Below are 15,822 nucleotides of genomic sequence, written 5' to 3'. Positions count from 1 at the left end.
ATTTCATTTGTCTACTACTCTGACACTGAAAAAATTCTTTCTAACGTCTCTACGTCTCATTTGGGCACTCAATTTCCACCTGTGTCCCCCTAGTGCGTGTGTCCCTTGTGGTAAATAGCCGGTCTTTATCTACCCTATCAATTCCTCTGAGAATCTTGTATGTGGTGATCATGTCCCCTCTAACTCTTCTGTCTCCCAGTGACGTGAGGTTTAATTCCCGTAGTCTCTCCTTGTAGCTCATACCCGTCAGTTCGGTTACTTGTCTGGTGGCAAACCTTTGAACCTTTTTCAGTTTAGTCTTATGCAGTTTAGTCTTATGCTACGACACACACCAAGCAGAACGCTTTGATGGAGACCAACGTCGTCTATGCCTTTAAATGCCCAATTGGGGACTGTAAGCCCCAAAGAACTCAGTATATAGGCAAGACAACAACGTCTCTTTCTAGGCGACTAACAATGCATAAGTAACAGGGAGCCATCAAGGAACATATAATCTCTTCCCACAACCAGACCATCTCCAGAGAAATCTTAACAAACAACACAGAAATCATCGATAGGTACGGCGATAGCAGGCGGCTTGACATCAGCGAGGCACTACACATCAAAACGTCAACACCAGCAATCAACAGCCAATTAATGCACAACTATATTCTACCTACTTCAAGACCCCGAACCAATATGGAAGCAGCAATAGGAAGTATGGGCCAATAGACCTTCTGCAGTTACTTCCATTCATATGTTCACTTATCCAATTTATACCCATTGTTTCGTGTTCTGTCTTGTGTTTGTCACCTCACCCAAAACTTTTGAACCATATCACCTCATCCAATAGAGTATAAGTACGAAGAATTTGTGTGCAAATTAAGTCTTTGAAAATTTAATACTAATTACGAAACGCGTTCATGCGTCAGACAATTAAAAAATGAATTTCGGAGAAGTGTTATTTTTATTACCACCGACAGTGAATAAAAACACAAGAAATATTGAGAAGATTCGTGTTAGAATTGTTAATCTTACCTTTTCGGTCATATTCAACAACAAATCTTATGCTTAACTAGATATGGACTCCATGCTGGAGTCGCATACTCCAGCATTGGTCTGACATATGTGGTATACAAAGTTCTGAAAGATTCCTTACACAAGTTTCTAAAGGGCGTTCTTATGTTAGCCATCCTAGCATATGCCACTGAAGTTATCCTCTTGATATGAGCTTCAGGGGACAGATATGGCGTGATATCAACCCCGCAGGTCTTTCTCTCTCTTAGACTCCTGAAGTATTTCATCTCCCAAATGATACCTTGTATTTGGTCTCCTGCTCCCTACACCTATCTTCATCACACACACACACACACATTGTGTGTGTGTACTCACCTATTTGTACTCACCTATTTGTGATTGCGGGGATTCAGCTTTGGCTCTTTGATCCCGCCTCTCAACTGTCAATCAACTGGTGTACAGATTCCTGAGACTACTGGGCTCTGTCATATCTACATTTGAAACTGTGTATAGAGTCAGCCTCCACCACATCACTGCCTAATGCATTCCATCCGTTAACTACTCTGACACTGAAAAGTTCTTTCTAACGTCCGTGTGGCTCATGTGGGTACTCAGTTTCCACCTGTGTCCCCTTGTTCGCGTACCACCAGTGTTGAATAGTTTATCCTTGTCTACCCGGTTGATTCTCCTGAGGATTTTGTAGGTAGTGATCATGTCTTCCCTTACTCTTCTGTCTTCCAGTGTCGTAAAGTGCATTTCCCGTAGCCTTTCCTCGTAACTCATGCCTCCCGTTGTGTGCGTGTGTGTGTGTGTGTGTGTGTGTACGCGCGTGCTTCCCTGAGTCATTACATAGTTGTACATATGGTGGAGATGAGTTACGGATTCTGGGTCTTGCCTCTCAACACAGAGACGGAAGTTTGAGACGGAAGGTGGAGAAGTTTTCCTGGAAGTTCTCCAGACTTCCTTCCCATACATGCTATCAGTAGGGAGAAAGTCCCTCCCCCTAGTGTAGAGAAAGTTGCATTCCTCAGTAGAGAAGGACCCATAACTGAGCTCTTTCCTCCTCGACCTTCCATACAGCCACCAACCGTTCGCTCACGAGCGGTGGGTGATCACTTGCAAACTTCACAAAGTGCATCACATCAGCGGCATATGCCACGCTCCATAATATCCGAGAAGCTTCCAAAATATGGGGGCAAGAAAAGTACTGCTCACCACATACGTGAGACAAGTGCTGTAGTATGCAGCCCTGGCTCTCAGTCCACAATGGGAAAAAAAGAAAGATATGTGACGTTCAGAAACATACCACGAGATAAGTTCGACAGAGAATTAAAAAAAATTGGGAAAGACTAAGAAATTTTATTCTAGACAAGAAACGCAAGATAGGGAAATGAATTTTCAGGAGAAAGCGTTAAGCCGTTACGACTATATAACACTTGGAAGGGATCAGGATTTGGGATGGGACGGGGTAGGGGGAAAGAATGGTGCCCAACCACTTGGATAAGCACAAGATGGATGACATATGAAGTTCTTAAGAGCCCCCGGACGCTACTCAGTCACATCCCTGGAAACACAAACCGAAACTGTCTCTATTTTCCGCTTGTTACAACTTGTAATAAACGTGTTACATCTTGGCTTAACGTGTTTATGACGTATTAGAACGTTGTTACAACGTGCTATATTGGTTGTTATAACTGGTTAGGAGGTGTTAAAACTTGTCCGAACGTTGTACCAACGTCGTAGTTTCGGTGTGTGTTTGTCGGGATACACATCCACTCAGGACAAACTGCTTTCCTCGTGTTCAAACAGTACTCCTCTGTTACCGCTGGCACCCCGCGCTCTCCGGCTCTACTGCTGATAATACTCGCCTTTCTCCTTAACGTGGTTCACAGTCACCCAAAAAATTTTCATAACTTATGCTTGTAATTTGATTTGGTGTTGGACCTGAGACCCGATCAACGTCTGGAGGGTTTATTTATAAAAGCCACACAAGAGCATACTGACCCACCAGCAAGTATACTTTAGTCTTGGACTTAGCCCAGAACTAAGGTAAACTCTCAGTGTATATACACCGAGAAGCAAGGTACACCTCAGTGTATATACACCCCCCCCCCCATCTTTTGAGATATTTTGAAAAGTTCCCACACATTTCTCGATCTTTCGTACACGCAATAAAGTAGCCGTCTCATGCATTTGTGTAGGATAACGTTCCTAGGCGCTATTGAAGGAAGCTTACCTAGCAGGCAAGGATCGTGGGTATTTTTGCCTAGCTGTGTGTGTGCGGGAACCGAGTCTCGGCTCCTGGGACCCTCATTTAACACGGTGTTGTCAAATTCTATGAACAGATTCCAACGAGCCACAGAAGGCGTCACCCTGCTTGCTAGGTCTGTACATGTGTTTCCGCTGATAGGCCTAGTCAATCCCTCACCCTTATTATGTTCCAACTCTAAAAGCTGCCCTAAGGGTGCGCTTTCCCTTCCCTTAGTGTGTGCATTCCCTTCGCTTAGAGTGTACTTTCCATTCCATTATAATGTACATTATCTTCTTAGTGGGTGTACTTCCCTTCCGTTAGGGAGCACTTCCCTTTCCCATAGGGTGTACTTTTCGTTCTCTTTAGGTGTACTTCCCTTCCAGTGGGGTGTACTTTCCCTTCCCAGGGTGTAATTTCCTTTCTTTAAGAGTGTGTTTTCCCTTCCCGTTGAGTGTAGTTCTCCTTCACTTAGGGCGTACTTTTCCTACCCTTAGGGGTGTACATTCCCTTCCCATAGTGTACTTTCCTTTCCGATAGGGTGTACTGTTAATATGGTTCTCTTCAGTCCTCCCCCTCACCTAATTTCATCGGGGTTAAGCTCAAGTGGTCATGCACAAAGTTACCATGCACAACGAGGTCATGCACAGTGTCCATGCACAAAGAGGTCATGCACAAAGTGTCCATGCACAAAGAGGTCATGCACAAAGTGTCCATGCACAAAAAGGTCATGCACAAAGTGTCCATGCACAAAAAGGTCATGCACAAAGTGTCCATGCACAAAGAGGTCATGCACAAAGTGTCCATGCACAAAGAGGTCATGCACAAAGTTACCATGCACAAAGAGGTCATGCACAAAGTTACCATGCACAAAGAGGTCATGCACAAAGTGTCCGTCTCTGCTGGTTATCCTCGCCAGTGTTTTACTCAATAGCGTCCAATTGTTTGCAATCATTTACAGTTCGTATACATATATATTAAAAACAGCGTGTGTCCTGGACCTCACTTGTTACTTCGCTGCGTTGTGACTCTTTCTTTATCATTCTATGTTTTCTACCCTTAAGGTATCCCCCCCCCCCTGCCACGGGTAATCCTCTCCCAGTTGCGCCTTTAGGGATATATGTGTGTGTGTTGGGGGGGGGGGGTTGAGTTTGTATGTGTGTGTGAGTGTGTTTGAATGTGTGTATATATAATGTGTGTTTGTATATGTTTAGCGACTACACTCGCATTAATGGATTTAAGTGTTAAAGCACTAAGGTCACCTACATAGAGAAGAAAGTACAAATTATCGCACCGAAACGAAAATCGTTAATTCGGAATCAAAAAAATATCGAATGATATTTTTTGACTAACATAAAACCTGACTGATAAACATTGAGGAATACATGAAAAGGCGAAAGGAGAATTGAAGAAGATAGGGAGAATAACTGGCGTGGGGGGATAGAAAATAGGAAGTTGGGCAGGAAGGCAGAGGGTGTTGTTTGCTAGGTAAACTCTCACTCTGTATAAAACCCGCTGACAGCCCCTACAGAGTGTCAAGTCCTTCTCTGCCTGCCCAACCAGCCATCGACCTTGGTAGCTTGTCCCGACAAACGTTCTCAACCACCATATTAGTGCCCATACCCCCCCCCCCCCTCCACTTAGAGGATCACGGCACTCTCTTCGTCGTAAGAGCCACTGAGGCATCAAGTGCCAGGGAAAACCAGCGAGGCAACTCCTGTGAAGGTGAGTAGCTGAGTGTTTACTCCTGGTCAGCAGGGCACGTGGTCTCCCAGTGTAGCATGAGGCCTCCTGGTCAGCAAGGTACGTGGTCTCCCAGTGTAGCATGAGGCCTCCTGGTCAGCAAGGTACGTGGTCTCCCAGTGTAGCATGAGGCCTCCTGGTCAGCAGGGCACGTGGTCTCCCAGTGTAGCATGAGGCCTCCTGGTCAGCAAGGTACGTGGTCTTCCAGTGTAGCATGAGGCCTCCTGGTCAGCAAGGTATGTGGTCTCCCATTGTAGCATGAGGCCTCCTGGTCAGCAGGGTACGTGGTCTCCCAGTGTAGCATGAGGCCTCCTGGTCAGCAAGGTATGTGGTCTCCCAGTGTAGCACGAGGCCTCCTGGTCAGCAAGGTATGTGGTCTCCCAGTGTAGCATGAGGCTCCTGGTCAGCAGGGCACGTGGTCTCCCAGTGTAGCATGAGGCTCCTGGTCAGCAGGGCACGTGGTCTCCCAGTGTAGCATGAGGCCTCCTGGTCAGCAAGGTACGTGGTCTCCCAGTGTAGCATGAGGCCTCCTGGTCAGCAAGGTACGTGGTCTCCCTGGCAGTGTAGCGGAGGGTCTCCTTACTGGACAACAAGCTAACCATCTATCTCACTCCAACGGTTGCGGATTATAATAATAATTCATTGTGTCTAGGACAGGCAGCCAGTGTATATATCGAACCTTTTATTCGAACCACAACACTGTAAATGCTTCACCCACGTACTACAAATACAAATAATCACCAACAGAACCTAAACATCTAACCTAACTAGTACCTAAATATGCACAGAATGCTAATATATAACAATATTAATTTACATTAGAGAGAATTCCTATTTTGAATGAACAGCATGTTCATACTGATGAAAGCGTCTTTGGGGTCGACTGCTGGAAAGTTGATTACCACGTAGTAGAAATCCTAATGTGGAACTCGTTAGTGGGAGATGAGACAAGTAACGAACGGCTTTACCAGCAGCGTTCGCTAGGTCAAAAGATGCAAAATTGATATGGGTGGGTGAAAGCCCAGTGAAGTTCGACTTCCTTATGAGTTAAATATGAGGAGCAGCCAGTGTTGGATTTGGGAGCAACCAGTCCTCTTGAATAATTCATCGTATTTAGCTATCGTTATCTTCAACGGACAAAATATGATCAAATATGCGCTATAAATCATGGAGGCTCACAAATATTCACATTTTCTATGCTTGGAGCCAACCAGCCCGTCGTCTATAATAGTATATCCCATTTTGACTTGTAAATCCCCTATTGCCAAAAACTGATGTACTGAACATCATAACTTATGTTATATATATGATGCTCGAATATAAATCCTAGTTACATCACTAGTAAACTCCTTTTACTAGTTTTAGCTTACTACTATAATTTTAACTCAACCACCTTCAATATTAATTAGTTTGTATTTCCTTATCGTTACTTTATATTGCAGACGCTTGTGTCGGCTAGGCTACAGGCCCGAGCCACGGTGAACAAGCCAGTGAGTGACTTGCTTTTAGGACTCTTCTGCTTTGTCAGATGCACGTTTGGAGAACTGCTGCCTTGGCGGTGATAGCCATGTCCGTCACTACTCCCGCCGGTGGAGCACTGGTGGGCACCTCCATCGCTGCCACAGCCACTCTTGGCACCCTTGGCCCTGGCGCCTTAGCCGCCCTGGGCCTCCTGGGCGTCGTCGGCATCGGTGAGTAGCCTTTTCTGGTGGGGATTTGGGCCCCAGGCAATGTATACAATCCAGGGACTAGCATAGTGAAATAAGTATGTCAAATTGACCAGACCACACACTAGAAATTGAAGGGACGACGACGTTTCGGTCCGTCCTGGACCATTCTCAAGTCGATTGTGAATGGTCCAGGACGGACCGAAACGTCGTCGTCCCTTCAATTTCTAGTGTGTGGTCTGGTCAACATACTTCAGCCACGTTATTGTGACTCATCGCCTGCAAGTATGTCAAATATTTTCGTTCTGATTAAGATTCGATCCAAGATTGTCTGGCATGTGAGTTAAGTGTGCTAATCAGTCCACCACAGGGTAATATTTTTCAGAAAACTGTGACGGTGCTGCCATCAGATGACGTCTGATGGACAGGGTGAAAGGTGATTCGTTATGGTTTTACCAAATTTGGGAAGTTAGTGACGACAGAGATAATTTCAACCTTCTTATCTTTCCCTTGGAGTTTTTGGATGGATTCATCAACGGCTTCATAGCAATTCTTTATTAGTCTCCAAAAGAAAGTGCCGTAGGTTCACAACGTATGTGTCAAATGTCAACCTAATTACGTTCGAAGTCAAACTCAAAACGTGCTTCATTCAATTCCAAGATGTGTAAGCAACCAAAAATTAATGCAACCAAAACGCTCATTTTAACCTTACCGTGACCTAACCTAACCTTAGCTTGCTCTAATGGAATAAACCCATGATGTACAATAATAATAATTTATACAATCTCTTTATTTAACTTTATACTAAGTAGTATCCGTTTTGTCAATCAGGTGCAAGAAGTATATGCAAAATACTTACGTATTAGTGACAATAATTTGACGCATTCACCAACTTTTACTCACGATTATTATTTTGCTATATACTGTACATCTATTGAAAAATCCGCGATGGAACTAAACCCTTTAGTAAAAAACTAATTTACACAAAATGGGAATATCATTCCTTGTTTTTATTAGCAATTTTTCACTTTGAAAGTTCGACTTTGTACTTGATGGTTTTACAGTATTCCAAAATGGGCTTTTCAGTATGTACATATAAACATATGGATGGTTTGTAGCCTAGAATTGCTCGAATTATAATAACTTTCCTGCTGTTTCCTATAGGTGTGGCGCTCAAGAAGAAGCTGTATTATGGAGGCTACGGTGATGGAGGACACTATGGTGGTGGAGGTTACGGTGCAGGCTACGGAGGTGGAGGATATTATGACAGTGGAGGTTACGGAGGTGGAGGATATTATAACAGTGGAGGCTACGGAGGTGGGGGACACCATGGTGGAGGAGGAGGAGGTTATGGAGGTGGAGGAGGCTACAAGGTTGTAGGATATTATGACGGTGGAGGCTACGGAGGTGGAGGAGGCTACGGAGGTGAAGGACACCATGGTGGTGGTGGTCACAATGGTGGCGGTGGACACTATGGTGGTGGAGGTCACAATGGTGGCGGTGGAGGTCACAATGGTGGCGGTGGAGGTCACAGTGGTGGTGGTGGAGGTCACAGTGGTGGTGGTGGAGGTCACAGTGGTGGTGGTGGAGGTCACAGTGGTGGTGGTGGAGGTCACAGTGGTGGTGGTGGAGGTCACAGTGGTGGTGGTGGAGGTCACAGTGGTGGTGGTGGAGGTCACAGTGGTGGTGGTGGAGGACACGATGGCGGTGGGGACAACGGCGGTGGAGGAAGCCCTGGTAGTGGATACGGAGGAGGCTATGGCAGTAACTATGGAAGCTACAGCAGCAGTTACGGTACAGAAGGTCATGACTACCCATCTCCAGCATACACCAGCTCCCACCTTCACCGGCGAAGCACGCAGGTGGGTCTGGGGACAGAGATATAGGAATAAAATGTATAGTTTGTGTTCAGACTCTGAAGTTTGTTGACCATTGCTATGTAACTTTCTCTGGGGTAAGAACTTTGGATTTTTATTCCATCATTCTTGTCTGTCTAACAACTTCATTTGCAGTACAATTTTGTATCTGTTTATTCTTTGTGTACTCATAAATGTCATGTTTTGTTTTCATTGCTGATATGACACTGACCTATTATCTTGCGTGGCATTTTCCTGCTTCTGTCTTATGTGGCACTGCCCTGCTTCTATGGTACTGCTCTACTTCTGTCTTATGTGGCACTGCCCTACTTCTGTCTGATATCACTGTCGCAGGTCAGTCCAGTAAGATGTAAGGTTGGCTCCTTCTAGCTTGTAACAAGCACTCGTCAGCTGTTAAGCTTGTTGTGGCACCGAGATATTCAGTTATTCCTATAATTCCTGATAACCCAAGTAGCTTTCATAAAATTGGTAGAGTAACCAAATTAAACGTCTAATTTCCCTTTATGCTTACAAGTAGGTAGGTTGGTATGATCGCATTTAGATTTAAGGCATAACATTACGATGTGTTTAGGCTTCAGGAGTTGTGTTATGGTGGTGTTCAGGTTTCAAGAGTTGTTATGATGGTGTTCAGGCTTCAGGAGTTGTGTTATGGTGGTGTTCAGGTTTCAGGAGTTGTGTTATGGTGGTGTTTAGGCTTCAAGAATTGTGATAAATTTTTCTTATAGGAAAGCCAGGAAGCGGCGACGGTGAAGGCGGAGTTAGTGTTAACTGAGGACCCTCTGCGGTGTGCTCACCTGCTGCTGTGTGACCTGGCAGCGAGATCGCCTGCACTCCTTCGTCCCGACGAGCTCTCCATCCTTGCCTTCATCAGGTAGGTGTTGAGTACCAACACTCGTGTTGCTCGCCGTCAGACAGCTGTTAAATAGCTATATTCAAGCTTCAAAACAGAGTGCTATTACTCATTACTCATTCCCTCATCAAGGTCTGAGACCTCGGGGTCCCAGCAGGAGGCCTGGGCTACGTACCTGACGGAGGCGGTTGAGGCTGGCCACGGAGGCGTCGACTGCGCCGTCCTGTTCAATAGCTGTCCTTTCACCGCTCCTCAAGTCATGGCTGTCGTCAGGAACGCCATGAAGAACTGATATGACAATATATTGCATCGATTGTACTTCTGCTACAAGATTATCGCTTCCACCTCAAGTACCCTTGTACTTGAAATGGGTTTACACCAGCCTCTGAGTGATCATCAGTAGCCTAATACCTAGATGATAAATTATATTTAAGTTAAATGACGATCACCTGAAATTAAAACACCCGATGAGCCTCAAATCATGGATGGAAAGTGCATTTAATTTTATTAAAAATTGTTATAACACATTATTTTACAGAAAAATGTAATATGTTTATAGCCAGCCAGGGTTGGGTACCATATATATATCTCAATACATCTTAAGAAGTATGAACAATACAATTCAGTGGAGGGAGATGAAAAGGAAGCATACATGTGAGGTGAAAAAAAGCCTTGAAATTTTAGTTTATGAATATAAGAACAAGAAGAAACTGCAGAAGGCCCAGTGACCAATATATGCGAGTTCCCGTTGTTGTTATTTTAGATTCAGCTACTCGGAACAAATGTTGCAAGTAGCAAGTATGGTGAGCAAGTAGTGGACTTATCTGGCACAGGTGACTGTGACTGTGTATTAATGATCCTACTAAGATCGTATTTTTTAACTGATCCATTAAAAAAGGATCCAGATTGTACAAACCATTACTAATATTCATGTTGTATGGCTATGTAATTTGTATTGAAGTAGATTCATTATTGTTTATTAAAAATGCTTATACAATTTGTTATTGAAAAAGACCTCTCAATCAAGTTTGTGAGAATTTTCTGAAAAATTAATAAATAGACCATATATAATTGGCCAATTTTTACAAAATGGAACTGACATGAAATGGGTATTCCCTGTTTCTTGATATGTACTGTATGTAATGTAAATACATACAATTATTCTTTAAATAATTTTATTCTTATCACAAGTCTTACCAATTATAAAGCTGATTTACACGCCGATGTCGGCGTGTTTTGATTTACGAAAGTCGTTGATGCTATCAACGACTTTTGTAAAGTCTGTAATGGTCAAGTGGATAACTTACTGGATATGATAACCTGTTCAAAGCACCACGCTATCTAAGGTTCGAATCCTTCACGAGGTTGAGTTCTTTAGTTACGTATAACTTGTGCGTTTATGCAAGTGGGTCATTATATATATATATATATATATATATATATATATATATATATATATATATATATATATATATATATATATATATATATATATATATAAACAAAACAGGCTTCTTATCATTGACAATGTAGAAGCATTTGTAACGAGGGGGACGTAGTGTCACACTGATAATTACCACCATCACCACATCCTACACCAGCACATACAATACTCAACACCCATTATATCATCCTTAATGATTTAACAGCCATTTTCGCCTTCGTTAAACCTCTGAGTTGGTTACTTTCGACCACTTAATTCTGAGAGAGAGAGAGAGAGAGAGAGAGAGAGAGAGAGAGAGAGAGAGAGAGAGAGAGAGAGAGAGAGAGAGAGAGAGAGAGAGACAGGGGATGGAGGGAATGGAGAGGGAGAGTGAGGGAGGCTGAGAGAGGGTGCGGCGGGGGGGGGGGGGGGGGGGTGAGGGGGGCGGGAACGGACAGAATAGTCCATCCTCTCGAGTTGTCACAACCCAACACGTCCTCAGACCAAGTCCATTCTACCCAGCGGTCGACCATAGAGATGCATTCATAAATTTTAATATGCTGTTCATTCAAAACAAGAATTTTCTCAAATATAATTTATATTATTTTATATTAGCATATTTAGGCATGGGTTAGGTTAGGTGTTTAGGTTCTGTTGGCGATTATTTGTATTTGTAGTACGTGGGTGAAGCATTTACACAACCCATCCTCGACTCAAGTCCATTACATTCAGCGGTCAACCCCACAGACGCATTCATAAATTTTAACATGCTGTTCATTCAAAACGGGAATTTTCTCAAGTATAAATTAATATTATAATATATTAGGATATTGTGTATAAACAGGCATAGGTTAGGTTAGGTCAGGTGTTTAGGTTCTGTTGGCGATTATTTGTATTTGTAGTACGTGGGTGAAGCATTTACAGCGTTGTGGTTCGAACAAAATTCGTCAGTGAAGCACTTGTTCCGGATATGTTCGAACGTCAGCAGTTGTGAGTCGTGTGTAACAGCCCGTCCTTCAAACGAAGATCCAAAAGTGATTCCATGTACCCGCCAAACCCCCTGTTTATGAATGAAAAGCGGTTTACACACGACTCACAACTGCTGACGTTCGAACATATCTGGAACAAGTGCTTCACTGACGAATTTTGTTCGAACCACAACGCTGTAAATGCTTCACCCACGTACTACAAATACAAATAATCGCCAACAGAACCTAAAACCTAACCTAACCTAACCTATGCCTATTTATACACAATATCCTAATATATTATAATATTAATTTATACTTGAGAAAATTCCCGTTTTGAATGAACAGCATGTTAAAATTTATGAATGCGTCTGTGGGGTCGACCGCTGGATGTAATGAACTTGAGTCGAGGATGGGTTGTGTGTAAACCGCTTTTCATTCATAAACAGGGGGTTTGGCGTGTGCATAGAATCACTTTTGGATCTTTGTTTGGAGGACGGGCGGCATTTACAGCGTTGAGGTTCGAACAAAATTCGTCAATGAAGCACTTGTTCCGGAAGTGTTCGAACGAAATCAGTTGTGAATCATGTGTAAACCGTTTTTCATTCATAAACAGGGGGTTTGGCGGGTGCATGGAATGGACTGTGGGTCTTTGCTTGGAGGATGGGCTGCATAACAAACAGAAAATTGTGTACTGAAATCCTCGAACGAAACTTAACCTAACCCAACCCAATATATTTACCCACGCATAGAAAACGTGAATGTTTGTGAGTTCCCCCATTATTTGTCCGTTGAGGATTGGCAGTGTGGGTTTTAATATCTGAATGAAGTGCTAGACGTGTGTTGAAGGTGCGACGAGTCGGAATGTCAGGTCCCACAAGTCTCCCAGGTAAGGGCGGCTGTGGCTAGAGCCGTGCAGGGCTGATGCCCAGATTTAGGTTGAACGATTTATGAGTGGTAGTAGACCCCACACCCATCCTGTGAGTGGTAGTAGACCCCACACCCATCCTGTGAGTGGTAGTGGACCCCACACCCATCCTGTGAGTGGTAGTAGACCCCACACCCATCCTGTGAGTGGTAGTAGACCCCACACCCATCCTGTGAGTGGTAGTGGACCCCACACCCATCCTGTGAGTGGTAGTGGACCCCACACCCATCCTGTGAGTGGTAGTGGACCCCACACCCATCCTGTGAGTGGTAGTGAACCCCACACCCATCCTGTGAGTGGTAGTGGACCCCACACCCATCCTGTGAGTGGTAGTGGACCCCACACCCATCCTGTGAGTGGTAGTGGACCCCACACCCATCCTGTGAGTGGTAGTGAACCCCACACCCATCCTGTGAGTGGTAGTGGACCCCACACCCATCCTGTGAGTGGTAGTGGACCCCACACCCATCCTGTGAGTGGTAGTGGACCCCACACCCATCCTGTGAGTGGTAGTGGACCCCACACCCATCCTGTGAGTGGTAGTGGACCCCACACCCATCCTGTGAGTGGTAGTGAACCCCACACCCATCCTGTGAGTGGTAGTGGACCCCACACCCATCCTGTGAGTGGTAGTGAACCCCACACCCATCCTGTGAGTGGTAGTGGACCCCACACCCATCCTGTGAGTGGTAGTGGACCCCACACCCATCCTGTGAGTGGTAGTGGACCCCACACCCATCCTGTGAGTGGTAGTGAACCCCACACCCATCCTGTGAGTGGTAGTGGACCCCACACCCATCCTGTGAGTGGTAGTGGACCCCACACCCATCCTGTGAGTGGTAGTGGACCCCACACCCATCCTGTGAGTGGTAGTGGACCCCACACCCATCCTGTGAGTGGTAGTGGACCCCACACCCATCCTGTGAGTGGTAGTGGACCCCATACCCATCCTGTGAGTGGTAGTGGACCCCACACCCATCCTGTGAGTGGTAGTAGACCCCACACCCATCCTGTGAGTGGTAGTGGACCCCACACCCATCCTGTGAGTGGTAGTAGACCCCACACCCATCCTGTGAGTGGTAGTGGACCCCACACCCATCCTGTGAGTGGTAGTGGACCCCACACCCATCCTGTGAGTGGTAGTGGACCCCACACCCATCCTGTGAGTGGTAGTAGACCCCACACCCATCCTGTGAGTGGTAGTGGACCCCACACCCATCCTGTGAGTGGTAGTAGACCCCACACCCATCCTGTGAGTGGTAGTGGACCCCACACCCATCCTGTGAGTGGTAGTGGACCCCACACCCATCCTGTGAGTGGTAGTGGACCCCACACCCATCCTGTGAGTGGTAGTGGACCCCACACCCATCCTGTGAGTGGGGGACCCCACACCCATCCTGTGAGTGGTAGTAGACCCCACACCCATCCTGTGAGTGGTAGTAGACCCCACACCCATCCTGTGAGTGGTAGTAGACCCCACACCCATCCTGTGAGTGGTAGTGGACCCCACACCCATCCTGTGAGTGGTAGTAGACCCCACACCCATCCTGTGAGTGGTAGTAGACCCCACACCCATCCTGTGAGTGGTAGTAGACCCCACACCCATCCTGTGAGTGGTAGTGGACCCCACACCCATCCTGTGAGTGGTAGTAGACCCCACACCCATCCTGTGAGTGGTGGACCCCACACCCATCCTGTGCATGGTAGTGGACCCCACACCCATCCTGTGAGTGGTAGTGGACCCCACACCCATCCTGTGAGTGGTAGTGGACCCCACACCCATCCTGTGAGTGGTAGTAGACCCCACACCCATCCTGTGAGTGGTAGTGAACCCCACACCCATCCTGTGAGTGGTAGTAGACCCCACACCCATCCTGTGAGTGGTAGTAGACCCCACACCCATCCTGTGAGTGGTAGTGGACCCCACACCCATCCTGTGAGTGGTGGACCCCACACCCATCCTGTGAGTGGTAGTGGACCCCACACCCATCCTGTCAGTGGTAGTGGACCCCACACCCATCCTGTGAGTGGGGGACCCCCACCCATCCTGTGAGTGGTAGTGGACCCCACACCCATCCTGTGAGTGGGGGACCCCACACCCATCCTGTGAGTGGGGGACCCCACACCCATCCTGTGAGTGGGGGACCCCACACCCATCCTGTGAGTGGTAGTGGACCCCACACCCATCCTGTGAGTGGGGGACCCCCCACCCATCCTGTGAGTGGTAGTAGACCCCACACCCATCCTGTGAGTGGTAGTGAACCCCACACCCATCCTGTGAGTGGTGGACCCCCCATCCATCCTGTGAGTGGTAGTAGACCCCACACCCATCCTGTGAGTGGTAGTGGACCCCACACCCATCCTGTGAGTGGGGGACCCCCCACCCATCCTGTGAGTGGTAGTAGACCCCACACCCATCCTGTGAGTGGTAGTGGACCCCACACCCATCCTGTGAGTGGTGGACCCCCCATCCATTCTGTGAGTGGTAGTAGACTCCACACCCATCCTGTGAGTGGTAGTGGACCCCACACCCATCCTGTGAGTGGTGGACCCCCCATCCATCCTGTGAGTGCTAGTAGACCCCACACCCATCCTGTGAGTGGTAGTGGACCCCACACCCATCCTGTGAGTGGGGGACCCCCCACCCATCCTGTGAGTGGTAGTAGACTCCACACCCATCCTGTGAGTGGTAGTGGACCCCACACCCATCCTGTGAGTGGGGGACCCCCCACCCATCCTGTGAGTGGTAGTAGACCCCAGACCCATCCTGTGAGTGGTAGTGGACCCCACACCCATCCTGTGAGTGGTAGTAGACCCCGCACCCATCCTGTGAGTGGTAGTAGACGCCCCCACCCATCCTGTGAGTGGTAGTGAACCCCGCACCCATCCTGTGAGTGGTAGTAGACCCCGCACCCATCCTGTGAGTGGTAGTGGACCACCCCCCCGCCATCCTTTGAGTGGTTGTAGACCCCACACCCATCCTGTGAGTGGTAATGAACCCCACACCCATCCTGTGAATGGTAGTGAACCCCCCACCCATCCTGTGAGTGGTAGTAGACCCCACTTTGCTTTGAAAGTAAACATATACAGTATATTCAGTCTCTATCACACTATAATAGCCC

The 15,822-nt window shown here is 46.6% G+C and overlaps 1 protein-coding gene across 1 annotated transcript; it reads left to right on the top strand.

The window, feature by feature from the left end:
- Positions 1-6,554: 6,554 nt before the first annotated feature.
- Positions 6,555-9,673, top strand: LOC138363376 (uncharacterized). Its single transcript, XM_069322406.1, has 5 exons — positions 6,555-6,678; positions 7,819-8,244; positions 8,567-8,574; positions 9,257-9,402; positions 9,514-9,673. The coding sequence occupies exons 1-5, from the start codon at positions 6,555-6,557 to the stop codon at positions 9,671-9,673; spliced, it is 864 nt and encodes a 287-aa protein (XP_069178507.1).
- Positions 9,674-15,822: the final 6,149 nt, after the last annotated feature.

This window comes from Procambarus clarkii, chromosome 10, assembly GCF_040958095.1.
Source record: "Procambarus clarkii isolate CNS0578487 chromosome 10, FALCON_Pclarkii_2.0, whole genome shotgun sequence".
In the NCBI taxonomy this organism is placed as follows: domain Eukaryota; kingdom Metazoa; phylum Arthropoda; class Malacostraca; order Decapoda; family Cambaridae; genus Procambarus; species Procambarus clarkii.
Note: the sequence above shows the minus strand (reverse complement) of the source record. Positions and strands in the feature narration are given on the sequence as shown.